This window comes from Ambystoma mexicanum, chromosome 1p (assembly GCF_040938575.1).
Source record: "Ambystoma mexicanum isolate Mex_15411 chromosome 1p, UKY_AmexF1_1, whole genome shotgun sequence".
Classification (NCBI taxonomy): Eukaryota; Metazoa; Chordata; class Amphibia; order Caudata; family Ambystomatidae; genus Ambystoma; species Ambystoma mexicanum.
In genome coordinates this window covers 1,493,543,192-1,493,564,178 of record NC_090921.1, presented here as the reverse complement: position 1 = coordinate 1,493,564,178, position 20,987 = coordinate 1,493,543,192, and the positions used below count along the sequence as shown (strand labels likewise).

Genomic DNA, 20,987 nt, shown 5'->3' with positions numbered 1-20,987 from the left:
AGTGTGGGATAGGATTTACAATAAAGAAAGAAGTGTTCTCAAATAATATGTCAGGATGTGCCAGCCAGGGGTCTCCAGGGGATAAGGTGGCACTTTTGAGCACAGCACACGCTCGAGCTTTCACGGCAGGAGCTGACAGTTCCGTTTTAGACAGTCTCTTTCCCTTAAAGACCTGATGTATTCACAAAAAATAATAAATGACAGTTCTTCAACTTGCTAAACACCAAAACTTTAAATAGCGCCAATACCAAGAGCATCTCAGACCACTACCACGAATGGCTTAAACTTGCAATAGACGAAGTAGCCCCTCTTAAAACGAAAGTGCCCAAACCCAAACGCAGCTCCACCTGGTTTAATGATGAACTTATAGAACTCAGAAGGAATAAACTCAAAATCAAACTGCAACAATTAGCCAAAACCTACAAACTGAGCATACTTTCCCACAAAGTTGAATCACTCAACAACTGTATCTCCAACGCAGCCTGCAACACTAAAGAACTATTTACTATTATCAGGGGATTAGAATCCCCCATCCAACCCACCAGCCCCATTACTATCAGTAAAGCGTGATGTACCACCATACAGGATGCCCTATCCTCCAAAGTGAACACACTCCAAAGCAAATTGGCCTCACAAAAAAAACTTCTAGAGCTCACTGCCACTCCATCCCATCCGCCAGACACCAGCACAAGAACCACTGAATTCCACTTCACACAAGTTACCAATGACCAGGAGCTTAAAACCATAGTATACCTGAAGCCATCTAACTGTAAATGTTACAGTATCCCTGCAAAAGTAGTCAAAGACTGCGCCACCACACTACTACCCATTATTACCAAATGTGTCAATGAATCCTTCAATTCTAGTTAAATACCGGCACCTATTAACGTAGCATGGGTCACTCCTACTCAAAAAAACATCACCAGACCCAGCAATCCCCACGAACTACAGGCCTATAACAATAGTGCCATTTCTCCTCAAAATCATAAACAAAATAGCAAATACCCAAGTTCAAACCCACCTAGAACAGAACCACTTGTTAGGGGACAGACAATCAGGTTTCCGTCCTAGTCACAGCACAGAGACCGCCCTCTTAGACCTAAAAAAACAAATGGATTCCATTAGGGATTCTGGCAAATTGGGCATCCTACTACTCCTAGACCTCTCTGCAGCCTTCGATTTAATCGACCATGACAAATTATGCCTCACCCTCTCTACTAACTTCCACTTCTCTAAGAAAGCCACTTCTTGGATAAAATCATTCCTCTCGGACCGCACCTCAAGAGTCACATTAGGGGGAGAAGCAGCCGATCCCATCCCTGTACCGATGGGAGTAACCACAAGGATCCTGCCTCTCCCCTACACTCTACAACGCCTGTACTAAATTACTCTTCGCAGCACTAGATGCTATGGGAGTAATCTATACAAACTTTGCCGATGACACACAAATACTTACTCCCGTCACAGGCAACCTTGATCAGGACACTGCTTGCATTAACAAAATATACTCCCTCATCTAAAACTGGATGGCAAACAATAGTCTTTGTCTAAACAACGGAAAAACAGAGATTCTCATAGTCAGCACCCCAGCCAGGCTCAGCAAACTCCACCCTGACTACACCTCCATTGTGATAGATGGCACCCACAACACCATATCCCACAAAGTAAATACCTTAGGAGTACATATCGACTTTAAGCTCGCCATGAATAACCATATTAGCGTGCTTGCCTCCTCCACGGCTTATAGAGCCAAGCTCATCACCCTAAGCAGACCCCCCTCTCTCCACTGATAATTGCCAGACCCTTGCTAGGGCCCTCATCTTAACCAAGTTAGACTACTGCAATGTTCTACTATTGGGCACCTCAAACGAAAACCTATCCAAACTACAACTTCTCCAAAACAAAGCCCACAGAGCAGCCCTGGGGATTAACAGAAGAGAACACATCTCTCAACACCAACGAGATGCTCACTGGCTTCCAGTATAAGCGAGAATCCTCCACAAAACGTAGATCCAGCGCCAACACACTCCTCCACATTCCACACTTCACTACTTCCAGAGCAGACAATACCAGCTTCCCCATATCAGTCCGAGCATCTGGAACTCGCTCCCCACCCACCTCAGAAACGAAACCTCCTTCCCTAAGTTTAAGAAACAACTAAAAACCTGGTTGTTCAACAAATACTAGCAGCGCTTGCACAACATAGGCGGCCCTTTTGCCTAAGACTCTCAATATTCCGTTAATGGCTGAAGTTGCTTGTAACTGCCCTGTTTGTAACTGCCAAAGATGACTTAGATGATTGTAACCCAAGATGTTTGACTAAGATGTATGTACGCAGTGATACCTAAGGGTTTGGGGGTGTAATCGAATGCAATAAATAAATAAATTAGGGTGATACTTGGATTCCGCTCTGCCGGGCTCAGATCCAGATAAGTCTTTAGCAATATCAGGGCATCCGGTATTTAGCTCTCTGGTTTCCGAGGGCCTGATATGTGGTGTCCTCAAACAATAAAAGTTCCTTTCTTATGGCACTTGGGGTGAGGCTTCTTCACCCTTGGGTCCCCCTCTTCCAGGCGTAGAGCTCTTTCGCAAATCAGCCTCCCTCTACCGGGTTCACTATGGCTTTTCCTTGGTTCATGAACCTTAATGTCTTTTTAAACAATTCTTCAGGCTTCGTCCCTCTGCCAGGATCACTTTTGCCAACTTTTACTAAATAGTTCACTGTGGACATCCCTCGATCGGGTTCACTTTGGTCAACACACTGTTCATAGGGATGACAGGCTTTGCCCCTTTTTGTCAGCATCCCCCTCTGCCGGGTTCACTGTTGCCAACTTTACCAATCATGTCCTTCACTGTCGGTCAAAGTCTTTCGAATGTACAGAGGATTTTGCAAGACCCCTGTATGACCACTTTGGCTGTTCCTTTGCAGCCTTCCCAAGGCCTTCTGGTATTCTCAGTTTCAACAAACACGGGATTGACCAGAGTCTCTCGAATAAGCACCCACATGTTGCGGGATCCCTTTGCAGCTGGTTCCCCTTTATTCTATCATTTCTTTGAACTTCCCTTAAATTGCTATTTTGCGGCTTTCGTTCAACACAGTTTGGGTTTTACTGCTTCTCCCCTCGACTCACCGGCTGTGATGAACTGCTTGGCTTTTCAGCATACCTGGAGTCCAGGCCGGTACCACAGTAGCAGGCACCTCCCTCAGTCCTGCTCATCAGCGTAGGCACGCTCTGTGTACCGTTGACATCTGCTGCAATATACTTGAGCTATTTTCAGTAGTCTTACGATTCCTTCTGCTGAGGTTTCATGCGTCTGGGTTGAAAAGGGCAAGGTTGCAGCTCTCCTTGACAGTCTCTCGCTATTAGCTGCCTTTCCCCTCCTCTTGAACTGCTGTGCCTGGATAACTGTCGTTGTGCGGTCTGCCATGCTCGTAGTGCGTTTTCGTGCTCCACCTTTTATCCCTGTGGCGAAGGGAAAGGGCATCAGGTGTGTGTGATTCTGGTCCATTGCCTGACCAGGCCTGACCCTTGTATTGGGAAATGGATTGGGTGTTAGTCCGTTGTTTGTGATGTGCTAAAGTGTCTGTATCGAAAAGGGGGGGCAGTGTTTCGGAATATCCTACGTGTTAGGAGGGGGAAAGGTAGGGGGATACCGAGTCTCACCCGTCAGTGTCCAACTTCCACTCCCCAAGGACCTCAATCCAGGTGATTCTGCCTAACTGGCCCACCCCCAGGAACTGGATCCAATAGCGATGGCTGTGTCCAGGCCACCTGGATGATAGATTCCCAGGGACTAGCTAGGGAGACACCTTCAGGTTTCTCACACTGCTCATTTCTCTCCCGATCATCCTCTCTCAATGTTCCATATAGGGCCAAGTTGCCTGGAGTATGGCCTCATCAAGGATTTTATAGAGACTCGATATGAGGCCCTTTGACCCATCATGCGTTAAGAAGAACTTTTTGAAAGTGGTAAGCTGGCGGGTAGCCGCTGCTTTGACCTCTGGGTTTTGGAGCCAGTGCTGTATCTGAAAGTACAGCAGCCTCTTGTTTTCACCCACCCCAAAACATTGCTTGCACTCAGTAAAGGGTCTATTGATTGGGCCCTGTAATATATCCCACAGCCTGTGGCATCCTCCTTCTTGCCATTGAGTAGACAACACTGTTTCTGTTCCCGTTGAAAAGTTTGGATTATTAAGAATAGGGATAAATGGGGATGGAAAGGTTGTGATCCGTGCCTCCCTGCCAATTTGTATCACCTGTTTGCCACTAATCCCGTATTAACACTCAGGTACATATGCCTTGGCCTATGCTAGCTCAGCAGACACAGTACCTCCCTCAGGTCATGCCTCACCACAGCCTGATACATAGCCTCACACTGTTTCCAATTGTGTTCCAGAAACCATTCCTCTATGATGCACAATTGTGATGCCTCATAATACAGTTGGAAATTAGGGAGTGCCGTCTCTCCCTGCATCTTTGGGGACATCAGCAGGGAACGTTTAACCCTTGGCCTCTTTGCTTCCCATATAAAATTGCCTGTTGTCTTCCGTGTTGTCTTCCCTAACTCTCTAAAGAAGCTATCCGGGACCACCAACGGGAGAGCCTGGAAGAGGTAGAGCAGCCATGGGAGCATCACCATCTTCACAGCTGCCATTCTGCCCACCCATGAAATCCTAAGAGCCTTCCATTTTTGAAGATCCGGTTTAATAGATGATAGCATGGGCAGGTAATTAGCTACATACCAACTGGTACTTGATCCCCCAGGACTCCATATGAAAGGTGAGGAAGACTTCAACTCTGTCATGACTCGACCCTCCTGGTCTTTATAGCATCATTGGCGCTTTCCCCTGAAGAGAAGGTCGTTTCGTTCTCCCTTTAAAAGATGGCCACCGTTGTGCAGAACACTCCTGGGAGGCTTTTTCCTTCTTGGCAATGTGGTTCCCGTTCTCGCAGGATTGTGTGTCACCATGGAAACGGAACAGACAATGGCTACAAACCTTCCAGCCACAGAAGCCGCATCGCATCTCAGCGCTAAGGTATTGTTTTTTCTAAGCCTTAGTTCATCGCTTTTCCTTGTTCCTGTGAACTATTTTGCTACCTTACCTCTGCTCCTCTTCCTGTTCTTCGCTCTTCCTTTTTTGCTGCATTACCCATTTTCAACGCTGCTACTTGCATTCCATGTTTACCGCAGGTTGTTTCTTACCTTTGGATCCTCGCATTCCCTTTTGTCCCGCTGTGCTGCTAAGTTACCTTTTGGACTCCCGCTCTCGCTTTGCCAGTTGTGCTGTCATTTACCTTCAGGACTACCGTTCCTGCTTTCTCTGCGGTTCTTCAAGAATTCTGCTGCACCCTTACCGTTTACCTTTACACTTCTGGCCTTAAACACCCTAATTTCTCATACGTTCCTGGTCATTGGGCATTTAAACAACATAACCTGTTTTTTTTTCTTCTATTAAGGGTTTTTCCCCCCCACTCCTGCACGGAAATACATGGTCAGACACACGCTTCTTCATCATCTACTCACGCCCTAATCAGGTGAGAAAAAAACCTTTCAGCCAATTCCTTCCCTCTCACCGTAAGATTTAGTAATTCTGACTTGGCTATGTTAATCTTAAAGCCTGAGACCGCCCCAAAATCCGATAAAATCTCCCGACATGCCCTCAACGACTCTCTCGGCCTCGAGAGTTAGAGGAGCATGTTGTCTGAAAAGGCGGCTACTTTACGCTGGGTACCCCCAAAAGGTATTACATGCCCCTCGTCGGACTCCCGCAGGAACTGCAACAGTGGCTCCAGGTAAATTGTCCCTGGCTCCATTCGTCTTCTTCGTCACAGTACTTGAGGTTTTCTGGGACTTGAAGTCCAGTGAAGTTTCAATAGATTTTATATCACATGGTTGAAGGGTTGCAATATAATTACAATCACCCTAAACATCAGATGTTTGCCATGTATACATGAAGATTGAATAGGGTTAAATTTAATTAGAGTGTTTATCAGAGTTTTAACATCAGATGGTTTTGAATGCTAGCAGCAAGTCATCAAATACTCCGGGATTAAAGGCTCTTCCTCACAAGAAAGAGGAGTATACCACCTCTCTCCTGTTGGAGTAACCACTCTCCCCTGACAGCCATCTCCTCCCATGTGATCCACCCTCAGAATACCACCCCCAGGGTAAGGATCAGATAGCAGCTGCCTTCTCCTAGCCAGATGGGAGGAGACTTTAGGCTGGGGATCAATGATGACTCTGCAGGATTCATCAAAACAACCTTACAGTAAGCAAAGCATGCTCTTTAGAATTCATTGAAGAAATACACATTTTATCAGTCTGGAAGAAGAGGTACATGATATACCAGTAAACAAATATGAATAAATGGGCTGTAATGTTGATTTGACCTTAAGACATCAAAGTTGCTCAACTATTGGGAATTCAATATTTGTGACAGTGAAAGAGAATGGATGTTCATATGTCCCAATAAAGGGGGTGTATGCCACGGTGCTAGCTTAAACCATACCAGGGGCAATGGTGATGCATTCGCCGCACACATCGATGGCAAGAGCTGCAGTGATGTGCTCGTGGTGGGCGGTAGGTTTCACAGCGGTTGCACACAGTCCAGTCCTCATTCCCCTGCAAAGAAAAATACAAAGTTTACAAAAGAAGAAAACAAAGTGAAGCCAACTGGACCAAATTTGCTATACTAACCAAAATGTAACCTTTACTTTTTGAATTGATGTTTCATTGCCTTATAGTGTATTGAAGACTGACATGCTCAATTTGGGCATAAGTTGTAAAAAGGAAGTGAAAAAACTGGGAAGGCCCTTAAATGAAATCAAAGTTCAGTCAATATGTGAGATTAGAAAGGCATCAGAGACAGGAGAATAGGGAGCCGCCACCCAGATTATATCAGAAAGCAGTGTCTGAAAGTATCCATAAATATGTGATCAGAGTGCAGAAACAAGTTGTACCACACTAAGTTGGTACACACAAGATATGAGAGAGAACACAGTCAGAGTACAACTACACACAGGAAATAAAATAGCAGCAGTGCACAGGCAATCAGAAAGCAGTGCAACAGGCAGTCCTATACGATACTACTACTACACAGGTTATCAGACAGCAGCCACAATAGTAAAATCAGAGATCAGAGACACACGTGCCCCACAAGCTCGGACTCCCCAGCACTTACCCCCTCTTCCTTGCTGCAGTTGCACTTTCTGAATACTCACAAGGCATAGTAGGTTTTTCCCTCTCCCTCTAACCCCACAGCTCTTAAATATTGTTTTAATGCAGTTACTACCCTTGCTCCCTCCCTGCCTTGTGGGCGCTTTGAAACAGTATTTTCTTATTGTATAAGCGCATAACAAGCAAACAATAAATAAAATAACTAAATCACTAAATCACAGATTTCCCGGTGGTGGCCTCCTCCCATTTGGCCAGAGGACGGCAGCCGTTACCTGATCCTGACCTCCGGGGCAGCCTTATGAGGGCAGATCACATGGGAGGAGACAACTACCGGGGGATGTCATGACTTCATTGGACGAGACGCGGTATCTCCCCCTTTCACATGAGGAAGACCCTCTAATATCCAAGACATTTTTCCCCCCCTTTGTAGAAGAAGTAAAGAAACCTCTTCTTCATATTTTTCTGGTCAAACAACTACATTTGACACAAAGACAAAAAGCTCCAACACAATACCTTTTCCTTCTAAAATACCTTTATGTAAAGTCCCTGAAAAGAACTGTTCAAATACCATATATCCAATGGCACCTATGAACTTAAACTCCCAGAATTCCCCAAGTACTGAGACAAGGAGGAAGAAGGGGTTTGAACAAGGTACCAAGAGCTTGAAATGCAACCATCAGTCTAGTTGTTTTTCCAAAGCACCTCTGCGTGGGACATTTAAACAGGGCCAGTGCACTACTGGGAGAGGCAGTGCAGGCGAAGATGTGGGCTCCTGTCCCGCAGCTCGCAAATGAGGAGACTGCGTAATCATGTAGCATAGCAATGAAGCCCACCACATCAGAGGGAGAGACGCTGTACCGGAGACAAAAGTGCTGTGGGAGTCACAAGAGAGGTCCTGGGTGCTCGGCAGGTTGAGAAGGCAGCGTTCTCCAGTCTGGGATTTGAGGGAAAGCGAGCAGGTGACAGCGAAGCTAGCCAGAAGAACGTCTGCACACTCCAGTGTGGAAAACGGGTGAAAAGCAACATGCTTCAGAAGCACCTGGATAATACCGGTGAGCCTACACGAAGCCAGTAGAGTCCCTGGGGCATTCCAGCAACCGCACCAACAGCAATTTGAACGGAATACCGTTATTTACACTACAAGAAGATTGTTTAAATGCAGAAAAGGCAAAGTACAATACCCAATTAGCTATGGATGCATGTAGTGCAAGTGTGGGGCAAATCTTGAGCAAACCTTGACGCAAACTTATATATCAAGCCAAGAGCAATACATACAGTATTGGTGATACAGAGAAACTGTGAAATGCATGAGAAGCCTTGGCAAAGCAAGACACCAGGCAAGTTAAAACCACAAGTGAAGACCTGGTAGGCGAGTACAGCAGGCAGTTAATGTTGCATAAAGATTCCTGGCAGTAGAGTACACCAGGTAGTTGGCATTGCTCAAAAGAATCCTGAAGGGCTGTCGGAGGCGGCTGCAACTCTTGTTGCGGTGCGGCTTGACATATTCAGGACCTTAGTGGGTCCTTTACTCTAATTTTTCCTTTCAGTATGGGGTGTGGATCGCAGGTTGCCGCCGGAGCTCGATAGCCACTCCCGTTGAATCATCCTCATATCCAGGAGGTACAATGTTGCTCACTGCCGTCTGGTCGCCAGGCGCAACGGTTTCCACGCGGTACTAGAAGCCTCTGAATCAATCTCTGTGCAGAGCCGAATCGTACTGCTGGCGTTCACTGCTTTGTATTGCATGGCCCGGTACTAACTACCGAGTGGGTAAGCGTCGACCCCCTCCATGTCTTTGTTGTTTTAGCACTTGACTTGTTTTGTACCTAAAACTTGACCCGCCCTCACTTCCTGAGGATTTTTTAGCCCGTGCTAGCTTTATATAGTATCAACAAAGATTCTGTATTAGCAGATTCTAACAGTGATGGTCACCATTAATAGTTGTGCAGTGTGCTCCTCTCCTCGCCCGCTCCTAGAAATCCCTTGAGCCTCTTCATGGAGGTCTGCAACACGCCTGGCCATCTAAGCCCACTGCCTAGTAGTCAGGCATTAAATAATCTGACATCTGAGCCAAGGGATGTTATCACGTGGTTTGGACTGGGATTGGCAGCCTCCTCTCCCCTGTCTAATAGGAACCGTGTGACAGGGGTCCGTGCCCTAAGCTCTCGCAGGGGACAGAGGTTGCACGGGGCAATCTTAGCACGGTCCTGAACCATAAAGGCACAAGACTCCACATGCGAGAATCTTAACAGCAACTTGGCTGTCCGTCATCAAAGCCTAATATTACAGTACTCGTCAACCCAGAACGTTCATTGGGAAGGGACATGACTGACCCCATCTCGTCAGCCTTCTCACCAGCAGTGATGTCATTATTGGGAGGGATAAAGAAATATGCCAAGAGGGATCCTGGCTACTTGACATCTCTACCACTAATACCACCAAAGGGCCCCAGGCTATCTGCCATTCAAACTGACTACACCTCTTCCCAGTCTGGGAATCTTAAAGCGAGTATTTTGAAAAAGCTTAACCCGTGTCGTAGCCTTCAGGATTTCCGTGCACTCATGGTCATCTTGAATGAGTTTGTCTCAACCATATGTCCTCACAGAGAAAGTACAGCAATACAGACTATTATTCAATCTCCTACAGCTGTACAGAACCAGTCAAATAAAACGGATGCTGGCTGCCAAGCCAATCCTCTAGTGGAGAGCGGGGATCAAGCCTGCCAAACCAACATTATAGTGGAGATTTTGGGTCAAATCTCCCATTCCTATCCTATTAGAGACACTCCTCTGGTACTTCCTATGATCTTACCTTCCCTTAATGAACAGGCCAACTGCACCAGCATCACTGCTGAGGGTCCAGGTCGGAGAGCAGAACACAGGTGATCAGAGAACACCTGCACAACAGAGATCAAAGATATGCTCTTTATAGTGCTCTGAACACAGACCCCAGCAGAAAACCTGACCTTCTGTACACTGCCTATGAGTCAGACAGGAGCTACTCAAATAAAGCCAGGGGTAATAAGGAAACGGCAACGGCATTAAGTTCATAGAACAGCTACACCCATCATGAAGTAAGACAACACACACAGGTCAAAGGGAAGCCACACACAAGAAATTGTGAATGCACAGAGAGGTGAGGCCTCTCCCTCTCCACCAGGAGGGTGAGAGAAAAATCACATGACGAATCTGAGAGACCATTTGACACAACCAAGTAAAGGCGTCAAGAAAAAGGTAGAAAAGCAGTTAGCAATATCAAAGACAAGGGCAGAGGGGCATTCTAGTGAAGATTACCTGATGGAAATACTGATCGGAGTACAAAAACAGTATACGAGATGAAAGATTATCACAATATTGTGAAGAAAAGAATAGAATGTCTTGTGCACAGGATTTCCAGCTCAGATAAGAGTATCCATACTGGAGAAAAAACAGCCCCCATGACCCTACAATTGTAAGCAACCAACAAAAGAATTGCAGAACAATGTAATTATACAAGTATTGTCCAATATTGGGAAAACTGGATTCCCAGAGGGTATAGAAAAGGGTAGACAATTCAATTCCTAGAGAAAGCCAGACCAAGACATTTGGACTGCGATCTGCTAAAACTTTGGAAACTGAATGTGCCCATCGAACCTCATAGTGCGCTTTCTTTGGTTCCTAGCCAAGACAATAATAGTAGAGCATGGGAAATGCAAAAGTTAAGTTGGGAAACAACTGTAGAATTATGTTTTTTAATGACTATGGGAAACGGCAGTGGTGAAGCACAGAAAGTGGATCCAGAACCACATGTTATATCCTGCCATCCTAAAACAGGCAATTGAAGGGGAAACACACCTTCATAGACCACGACAAGGCCATGCGACTCTTGACAAACATCAAGGCATAATATACCTCATTATATGGAAATTGATATGACTTGCATTGTAAAGGGGTGCAACACTGGAGCATTCTAGGTGCAATAGGCTCAAAATGACGCTGAAGCAGGAATAACGTGTTTTGGGTTTAAAAAGAAAATGATAAAAAACATTATTTGAAACATAATTATCTGCGACTTCAGTAGCCGGACTTATGGATAGGTTGCTATATGAACATATGGCGTGGTGGCGGAGGAAGGGAACGTGCACCATCTCCATGTATGTAAGAGCAGTGCTGCAGCTACGCCCATCATACTCCACACAAACGATCTGTTGGGGTATTGCACCCCCGTCACAGAGGCACTACTATTGAACAAAGGTAAACCGTCCCATGACAGAGAGTGAATATCCCTCCCTTGTGCCCATTGGTTATATCGTGATACGGGACGGAGATCGACAACATGAGGTAGGGCAGAAGGAATAAACACACCTTGATGGGAGCCGGGAGGCGTGCAAGAACGGTGCATGCCTGGGAATTGATGGCAGCAGCTAAAGATAGAAAAACATAGGTAAGCAGGAGGCAGGGCTTTAAGTGGCCCGGGGCTACCTTTGTCCAAGCACCGGCAGACTCCAAAATGTGGGGCTCAGCCAGAGCTCTGCTGGGGCTCCCCGGTCCCACCATGCAGTGGCGGACCACGGTGAAACATCGCTGAGAGAAAGCAGCCTGTGACTGACAGGAAGTGCCAGCCACAGTGTTGCACAAACCAACCACTTTGCGGCCCACACCAGGTTTGTAAGCCTCATGAGGGCCGCAAGAGGAAGTTGCAGTTTGCGCGACGTAGTGATTGGGACTTCCTGTCAGTCACAGCTTTCTCCCAAGAAAAAGTGGTTAGTCAGGGCTAGACAGTGCTTTAAGCGGGGTAAGAAATTCAGGGGGGGCCCTCATTTGGGGGCGTGGCTTGCCTGATGGGCGTGGCCTAAAATCTGAAGGCGTGGCCGAAAGAAGAGCATGTAAAAATGAACAAATGTGGTCTTGTCTACACAACTAAGCACATACTTCAACACTGCTGGTACCACCAAAACATGTGTTCCTGGGCAAATCATTTAATTGCACTGTTGAGGGCGAGGCTTTTTAAAAAGAGAGAAAGTTGACTGCTTTTAATATAAAATACAAGCAGTCCTTGCATTCGTGGAGGGGGGGGCCTACCAACAACTTTTTTCTCGGGGGCTCGACACAAAAAAGTTTGCATGCCACTGCCATTGCCCAATGCAGCCAGGGCATGGTTGCAGAGCCCAGCGCCTGAATGTGGGTGTGCTGCCGACAGGGTAAGGTGACAGGTGGGAGATGTTGGCTAAGAAAGCGCACTACCGGAGGCTCTCATATCCCCCCACCCCAGCAAGCAAACAGAAAAGTTTACAAATGGTTCTGTCTTTAAATACACTCGGGTGTCCTCTGGAGTGAAGGGCAGCGATGCCTGCTCGCAGGAGGTGTTGTGTGAGAAATAAGAGATGGTTATGACTGTGTGAGGAAGAGAGGGTGGGAGCAGGGGAGGAGCAGGGCAGAGGCGGTGTGTGTGTTTGGGAAGCGGGACAACCAGGGGGCAGCATTGGTCGGCAGGAGAGGGACACAACGCGGGGGTAGAGGGGGCAGTGACAGATGTCAGAATAAGTACAGTCAGGAGTTCCACTGATGGGCCAAAGTTGTACTCTGCGTCCGTTCTCAGCTCTGTTCTGTTTATGCAAATGCTATAATGGCCCCTAAAATAACTTCCTTCCTTCCTTCCTTTCTTTCTTCCTTCCTGTCCCCTCATAAGGCCTCCTCGCACTCCCTCACCTGTCCCTCCCGACTGTACTTATTCTGACATCTGTCACTGCCCCCTCTGCCCCCGCGTTGTGTCCCTCTCCTGCCGAGTGATGCTGCCCCCTGGTTGTCCCGCTTCCCCTGGAGTCCCTTCATGGGGTTAATGGGTCAAACATTAACACCCTTTTGTCTGCACTCCTGTTGTGCCTGTTACTCTCAGCCCTACGCTGTAAATGGCACAACAGGGAGTGGAGACAAAGGGGTGTTCATGGTGGTTGGGGACGCTGAGCTGTGACTAACAAAAGTACCAGACAGCCCCAGCTTCGCGCAAACTCGTTTGAGCTAAGCCGTGACTGCCCTGCACTTCTGTCAGTCACAGCTGCCTGCCTTCATGACGGCGGGCTCATCTTCTGTCGTGGCTGCGGCCGTGGCGGGACAATGACCCGCCATCAAGTGGTGGGACCGGAGGGCCCCTGCTCAGCCTCACTTTTTGGAGACAGCCGGGGACCAGCCCCGGCAGGCCCCAGCCCACTTAAAGCACTGGGGCTACAACCAAAAGACCTGGGACTATAGCCCCCTTACACCCCCCCCCCCCAACAACGCCTTTGAGTGACAGAAGTGCCAATCACAGCGGAGCGCAAACTGCAACTTCCTCTTGCAGCCCTTGTGAGGTTTGTAAGCCTTGCAAGGGCTGCGAGAGGAAGTAGCAATCCCAAGCCAAGACAGCCCTCATAAAAGAGTCTGTGCAGCGTGCTTTGAGCGCCATTTTCATCTGGTCTGCTGCACCGGAGTCCTTGTCCCCAGTAGTCCGCACCCGTGGTGAACACTGATATAATGAAAGGATCCCACGCCAGAAGAGAAACCATGGCAAAGTGACCAGAGCGTAGCAGCGTGGCATGGTTGACAGATTTGGCCATGTGATATTCTTGTAGCTTAGCATGTTTCTATAAGGAATTACATGTTTGCAGGTTGCTGCAAATTGTGTATATGTTGCAACTAAACTATGTGACAGAATTAATATAGGATTTTAAATCCAAACCTCAAATATTTGTACGAAGCCTACAATGTGTGCAGTGTAGTGCTGCTTAAATTGCATAAATCCCTGCTTCACTGTTTAGCCAATCTCACTCCGATTTAACTGCACAAACTGGAGTCCTTAATAAGTGATTAAATTCACACTTCATGGAGACTCGCTAATAATGGGTCAGATTTACTGATTTTAGGGACAAAATGGTGGCCGTCATGCCCCCAAAACTGGCAATATTGCTGCACTGAATCTACCTCAGTCTTATATGATTAAATTTCACAGGCAAATATATACGGCCAGATTCAAAAAACTTTTTTGGGGACAATTGGAAAGATGCCTCCTCAATTGTGCCAAAAAAAGAGTTAGGCCAATTTACAAAGGACATCAGAATGAGCACATTTTAGATGCACTCATTCGGGTAACCTTTTTATTTGTCTTTGTGCATTCTGAATTCACAAATGGGATGTGCTTTTAAATGCCCTGAAACAAGAGCCACCCCCCAGCAAGAGGAGAAGGCACAAATCATGGCTGGGTCTAACCAACATCAATTTCCTCTCCTACTCCCAAACACTGAAGTTTATTATAACGTGGTACTTTTAACAACATCTTAATGAAACTGAGCATTGTTGAAAGCCAAAACTGGGAGTGAGGAGAGGAAAGAGGGCAAGCGGGTCTTGATGATTTGTGAGGTCCGTCCAGGGGTGTGGGAAGAGAGGTTGCTGAACTGGAGAGGTTGTTTTCCCTGGTTCTGGCCCCATTTGGTTTTCAGGGAATAAGTTGAGGGTACCTGTGGGTGGGCCTTGTCTGAAGACATTTTTCAGATTGTGCACGCTTATCCCCTTGGTTGCTGTATGTCTTTTAGTTATGCTGATTTGTGAGGATAATTTTCTTTGCCTCAGTTTAGTAATGTAGGCTTGGGAGGTGGAAGGGGGGGGGGAAATACAGTGAGCAAGAACATAATAATGTATGTGTATATGTGAGCAAACTATGCATTCACTGTAAGTTCGTTTTTTTTTGTTGTTTGAATAAAACCAATAAAACATTAAAAAAAAAATAATAATAATTCTTTGCCTCAGTTGTGACAGCCCCTGACTTAAGAGGGGAGTCTATGATGCTGCATGTTTTATTTTATTTTTTCTTCATATGACTGCATTTCATTGTTTTGTTGGATCTTGATTTGGGTGGCAGACACCATTGGTTCTTCCCACTGAAAAAAGTTCTGAATGTAACTTAAGTTTTATTTTTTAACCCAGTGAACACAGTATCTTCTTCTTGAAAAGCTTCTGGAAATCATCGACAGGATCTGCACCTTCTTGGTATAGGAGTGGAAGGGGAAGGGGAGAGAAATAGGTATGTCAAATGAAAAATATCCAACCAGACCAATATTTTTATCATTAATCATACCAGATAACGTAATTGTTTTATGAAAAAACATTGGTGCTGCTGTTCTATCTGGGCGAGAGATGCTGTGTGGCGGGGAGTAGGCAGGCAGATTTTAAAGTGTTTAATGTTGTTCAGCTCTTGAAAATTTCACTACTTTTGCCATTTACCACAGGGCAGCCACGTGTGTGTACCAAATACCTGCAAATAATGATTACTCCATTAGAAGAGGAGAAAAGGGAATGGAGCATTGAATGCATGCCTAACTACCAATGTCCCTTTACTTACTTGGATTTTTTGTTGTTTAAAATACATGCATGGGGTTAGCTTCAAGTGGCAGGGTATCGATAAGATAACATCTGGTTCACAAATAAGATATATTGACTTACATATGAACTACGTACAGTTCAGTAAAACACAAGGTAATTTTTACAGATAGGAAGCCGAGAATTTCCAGCGTGCACAGGCCAGAAACAGACCCCATAATAATAGACCTCCCAAAGTTTTTTCGTACCCTGATTTGGTAGACAGGAAGTGCAACAGAAGTTAGTATGCTACATTCATCAGAGAACAAAAGTCAAAGATTGGTCTGTTTGTGGACGAGAGTATGACTGTCAGCAACAAATCCACATTGATTATTTATCTGCAGGGCCTTTTTGGGGCTCATAGTAACCCAGTCACCATTTTCTTTGATCTGGTTGAGCTGCAAGAGACAAATGCCGTGGCCATAAAAGCAGCTCTGCTGGGTTATTTTGATAATGTTGGCATCACAAAAACTCTGTTGCGTGAGATTTGGATTGCTATTTCTTCTGATGTTGCAGCTGAAATGTTTGGTAAAAATGGTGGAGTGACACATTATAGCGAGCTGAATTTCCAAATCTTGTTTTATCTTGGCATTGTCTAGCTCACCGCCTTGAACTGGCCTTAGCAGACAATTGATGAAGTAGATGGCGCCAATCATTAAAATGTTCATGGACCCTTTGTACTCCACATATATTATGTCAGCTAGAAATTGCTGCAGTGATCAAGTTATAGGATAGTTCAAGCTGTTCGGAACTACTTTCCTGCTTTGTGTAAGCATTTCAGAGAAGATTCCAAGGACCCCTCAAGACCCATAAGAGACTGAAGCAAACATGATGGTCTGCCTAGGAAGCTTACCTCTTGTTCTTTCCTGAAAGATCTAGGACTGATGTGTGATGCTCTGCAAGAACAGCGATTTTCTGCAATGAAGGAATCTCCTGGTGAGTTTGCTTCTGCTGCTCAGAGTGCAGTTGATTGTGGACAACTGAAAGATATTCATGATCCCAAGGAAGGGACGTACGTACCCTCAACTGGCGGCAGACTTGAACTGTGAGCTCAAACTGACCTCTATCACACCTTGCCTCTGGTCCGATCATCACAAAATAATCTTCTCTATCAACTCCTACCCACAAACGCCCAAATCCAATCTTGCCCCTTCTATCCACTCCCGCAACAAGAAGGATATTACAATGTAGAAACTTCTCCCTCTTATTCTTCCTTTGCTCAACACTGCATCGACTACTTGTTCCGACCCCACAGCTTTAGTTGATCCATATAACCACACCATGTTAAAAGCCCTCAATGCAGGGGGGCGCTATTGCGGCAAAGCAAGATGGCCGCCTAAGTGCTTTGCTCTGGACTGGGAGACTGGAAAAAGACCCTCCAAATACAGCTAATCCGTTCTGCATTGGTGGTGCTGCTGGGGGAACCTCTCCGCTACGATCCTGCGGGCTTCTGAGCCCAGAAGTCCCTTGAGAGCTGAGCGGTGACCCCCGCTCGAACTGGGGCTGCGTGTGCCTCACTCGCCCCGCGCCGCGGCTCCAGGGTCTGCAGCTCTCTCTGCCACCTGAGGATGCGGCACTGCGGGCTGCTGTGGGGGAGGGGCGCCCGAGCCCTTCTGTGTGCGCCAAACTGCTGTGGCTGGCGGGTTCACCCTGTGCCCCCCGCCACCATATTTCTGCAGATTACTTGGAGCGCCACACGCCCTGCCTGGAACTACTGTCACCTCCTCCCACTGACTCTGAGGGCACCTGGAGATGCCGGATTCCCTCACTGCCGCCCTCACACTGTGGGAGACTGAGGCATCGTCGCAGGTCCCCGTGCCTGCATACCACCGCCTGTCCTCCCCCCGCCGTCCCCTCCCCAAGGAACACGGGACATTACAAGACAAGGTAAGGTAAGGGTTGCAGGGGGTTGGCGTGACCGGCTCCTGGGATCCCGTGCTGCCGGCCCCCGCCACTGCAGGCACGCCTCGCGGCCCGCCATACTTCTGATCTACAGCTGTTCGGACGCTTTTGCCCGATCTGGTCGGCGCGGGCTGGCGCGTGGGCCCCTTGCTGCAGGGACTTTTTCTCATATTGTTCTACCCCCGTGGCCTGTGTGGACACACACTGTGGCTTAGCCCGCGCTGCACTACACCACTGCCTCTGGTGCCTGCTACCCACTCCCCATGACTCTTGAGCCTGCTGTGGGCCCACTGGACCGGTGTGGGGCAGCACACCTGTTGGACACCCTTACTGTATACCTGCATCACCGGGGCAGCGGACCTTTGGCCTCCCTGTATCTCGCCACTTAGAATCAATGTCACTGGGCTTACATGTGGGACCCCACCAGTCACCAGGGCCAATTGCAATAGCTGTGGATACGAGATCCTGGGGGTCCCCACGGCCACACAGGGCTGGGATCAAATGTACTAGATCAACCCTGCTGTCCTCTAGCTGTACTGCACTACCTGGGTGGTCCACGCGGACCCGGATAGAGGCAACGTTTTACCCTACCCATCTGAACCTACCCTGCTCATAACTAACCACAGTGATTGTATTGTCTACACTTGGTGTTTCACTGGACCAAGCCTCAGGGGCCCCACTGGCATCGCGCCGAGCGTGGATTATTTCCCCTTGTGCCATCCTCGCCTACACTGATCCTGCGAGGCATCGGACCCGAGGCATCAAAATAACGAAACAACACACGGACGCGGAGTACACACCAGGGCCTTTGGTGTGGGCCGGTGGTGACTACACAGGCGCTGTGCCTAACTGAACCTCACCACCACCCTCCTGGCGGGCCCTGCTTGGGCAATCGCCAACTTAGAAACTTGATACCTCTGATCGCTGACGCTCTCTGTGGTTCCTGGAACCCTGATTTCGCCGTCATCATGAAAAAAGGAGCTGGGGCTGGAAAGAAGCAAAGCTCACTAAACATGTTTGCCAAGACACCGTCAAGGCCGTCGACCAAGCCCCCGGAGGAAGCACCTACCGTCTCGACATTCTCAGCCCCCGATGACTCGCAGAAGATGCTGGAGTACATGCGCGAAGGATTCACCACGCTGCATAGTAAGTTAGACGACATGAATGGCACCTTCTCTTCTATAAAAGCCCATATCGAAAGAACAGACAGCCGGGTCGCCAAGATCGAAACAAGGGTCGGTGCTGCTGAGGATGACCTGGGCTCCCTTCCTGCTGCAGTCTCCACACCCACTGGTCGAGTTTTGGCAGTAGAGAAGAAGAACGACGACCTCCAATCCCGCTCTAGACGGAATAACCTGCGCATTGTTGGCGTGCCCGAGGACAACATCAAGGAGCCTATGGAGGAATACATGGAACGCATCCTTTTAACACTCCTGGATACACCAAAGCTTTTCGCACAATTTGCTGTTGAAAGGGTGCATTGCTCCCTGACTGCAAAACCTAGACCTGTCACGCTCACCTGATTCCCACGGAGGCGCAGGTCTGGCTTCGAGTGCTGATGCTTCTTCAATGGTGAAGCGCAGGACTCTGAGGATGGACAGGTAGGGCCCCTCTACTCTGGCTTCTCTGACTCGCAGGAATATTCCCCTGTGCGTGAAAAGGGAGTATTACCTACTGACGGAATAATGCTCAAGCCTCCCACTCCCTTCCAACCCTCCACGATACCCTTCCACGATTCCCCGTGAAGTCTCACCTTAGGGTCTGGAAGGATGAGTTCTCCATCCTGCTTCTGATGCAGGGGCGCGTTGGTATCCAGTTACTTCACTGGATTGAGGTTTGATGGGAGTTCAAATAAGCTTGACTATTCAGGTAAGGCGCTGTAAAAGTTCTGTAGCAAGTTCAAAAGTTCAAGCTTAATAATAATGTTCATTGTCTTATTGCAGCAAGCGCTAACGCTTATGTCTTTTTCCCCTTAGGGGCCGGGGTTCGGAATGCCGGAGATATGGCGCCGACCCGAAGTGAAATGTGCAGTTCCAGTAAATGACAGGTAAGTTCTGGATGAGCGTTCAGGTAATGTCTTTGCATTCGCTCATTCAATGTCTTTGTCTTTTTTCCCCATAGGGGCCGGGGTCCGGAATGCCAGGAAGCGGCAGGACCCGAAATGAAATGGGAATGACCCAACAGGTAAGTCTTAGAAGGAAACTGAGCTTTTCCTATTCCCTTCCTTCTCTCACCTTGTGTCCTTGTCTTTTTCGCTCTAGGCTCTGGGAAGTGGCTGCGGATCCGGATGATCGCTGCTGAAGATGTAGGTGCCCAGGAAAGGTGAGTGAAATGCAGCGCTGCAGCGATCGAAGCAAAATGCTTTTAAAAATGATGTCTTCCCTTTCAGGATCGTCGATGTGAAGTCTCCGTGATGCAGCTTTAGCAGGTAAGGTCTTTCTCTCCAATTCTCTCTTAGCAGGTGACCCAGGATGCTGACAGGCGTGGCTGAAGTCCAGATGCAGGAGCTGACACGGTGAGCGTCCAGCTGCGAGGAGCAGAACAACGCGAAGCGTGAGTTGCTGATCGGGCGTGGTTTAAATAGCTTTGGAAGAAGTTCCAGGTATGTATCCTTCCACCGATCAGGTATGTATCCTTCCCCGACCACACCCAGGTGGAAAGTAGTCCCACAGGTAAAGTAGTTCCATTCAGGCCTCAAGAGGGCCTGGATGTAGCAGCATGGTCTGCATCAGGTAAGTGCACATTAAAACACTTGAACACATGTCTAGCTTTATGAGCCTGGCGCCTAAGGCGCCAGGACAGGGGTCCAACATGAGCCTGGCGCCTAAGGCGCCAGGACTGTGTCCAAAGGGCCCCAGCTTGGGCCCGCTGGCACTTCCCTGGGGGAAATGATGCCTGCCTCTGGGGTTGCTGGGTCGGTCCTGGCTCCTTGGAGGTAGGCATGATGACAGACCGGGGGCACCTCCTCCTCCCATTATAGCCAGAATCTTAAATTTCCGGGACCGGGATGCCCTGGGGGAGTTACTTCTTGGATCGACGAGGATCCATCTCTACCCCGATTTCTCCGTTGCTGTGCAACAAGAGCGCAAAACCTTTCTGGCGGTGAAAAAGAGACTTAGGAGTTAAATACTGCATGCTCTTCCCTGCAAAGTTAAGGATCGAACATTCTAACCAAACATTCTTCTTTACTATTCCAGAAGAGGCATAGAAATTTATTGACAAACACTTTCCTGGTCGATCCCTTCGTCGTCGCTACGAGGACTATGCTCATGGTGGTCATTGATCGAGCCTATACCATGTATGTGTCCATCGTTGGCGAGGCTTCCTATGATTGCCACGCTTCAAGGGAATTGCATTAGTTGCTAGTTTTGTTCTTGTTGCTCCATCGATCCTTCGCAATGTGGCCCTTATCTGCCACACAGACTCATTGTGTTTAGAGACGCTCGATATCCTGATGAGGTCCCAGCTTGGAAACTATCCCATGTCTGCCTCCAGGCCGCCAGTAGCTAGATACCGGGATCCTGAGTTCGCCCACAGCCA

At 47.8% G+C, this 20,987-nt stretch overlaps 1 protein-coding gene across 1 annotated transcript in view; it reads right to left on the bottom strand.

Moving 5' to 3' along the window:
- Positions 1-20,987, bottom strand: part of LOC138456456 (palmitoyltransferase ZDHHC21-like) — a 468,858-nt gene that overhangs the window by 285,295 nt on the left and 162,576 nt on the right. Inside the window, exon 4 of the mRNA XM_069607178.1 lies at positions 6,512-6,624. Coding sequence (XP_069463279.1) covers positions 6,512-6,624 — 113 coding nt within the window. The remainder of the gene's footprint in view (positions 1-6,511; positions 6,625-20,987) is intronic.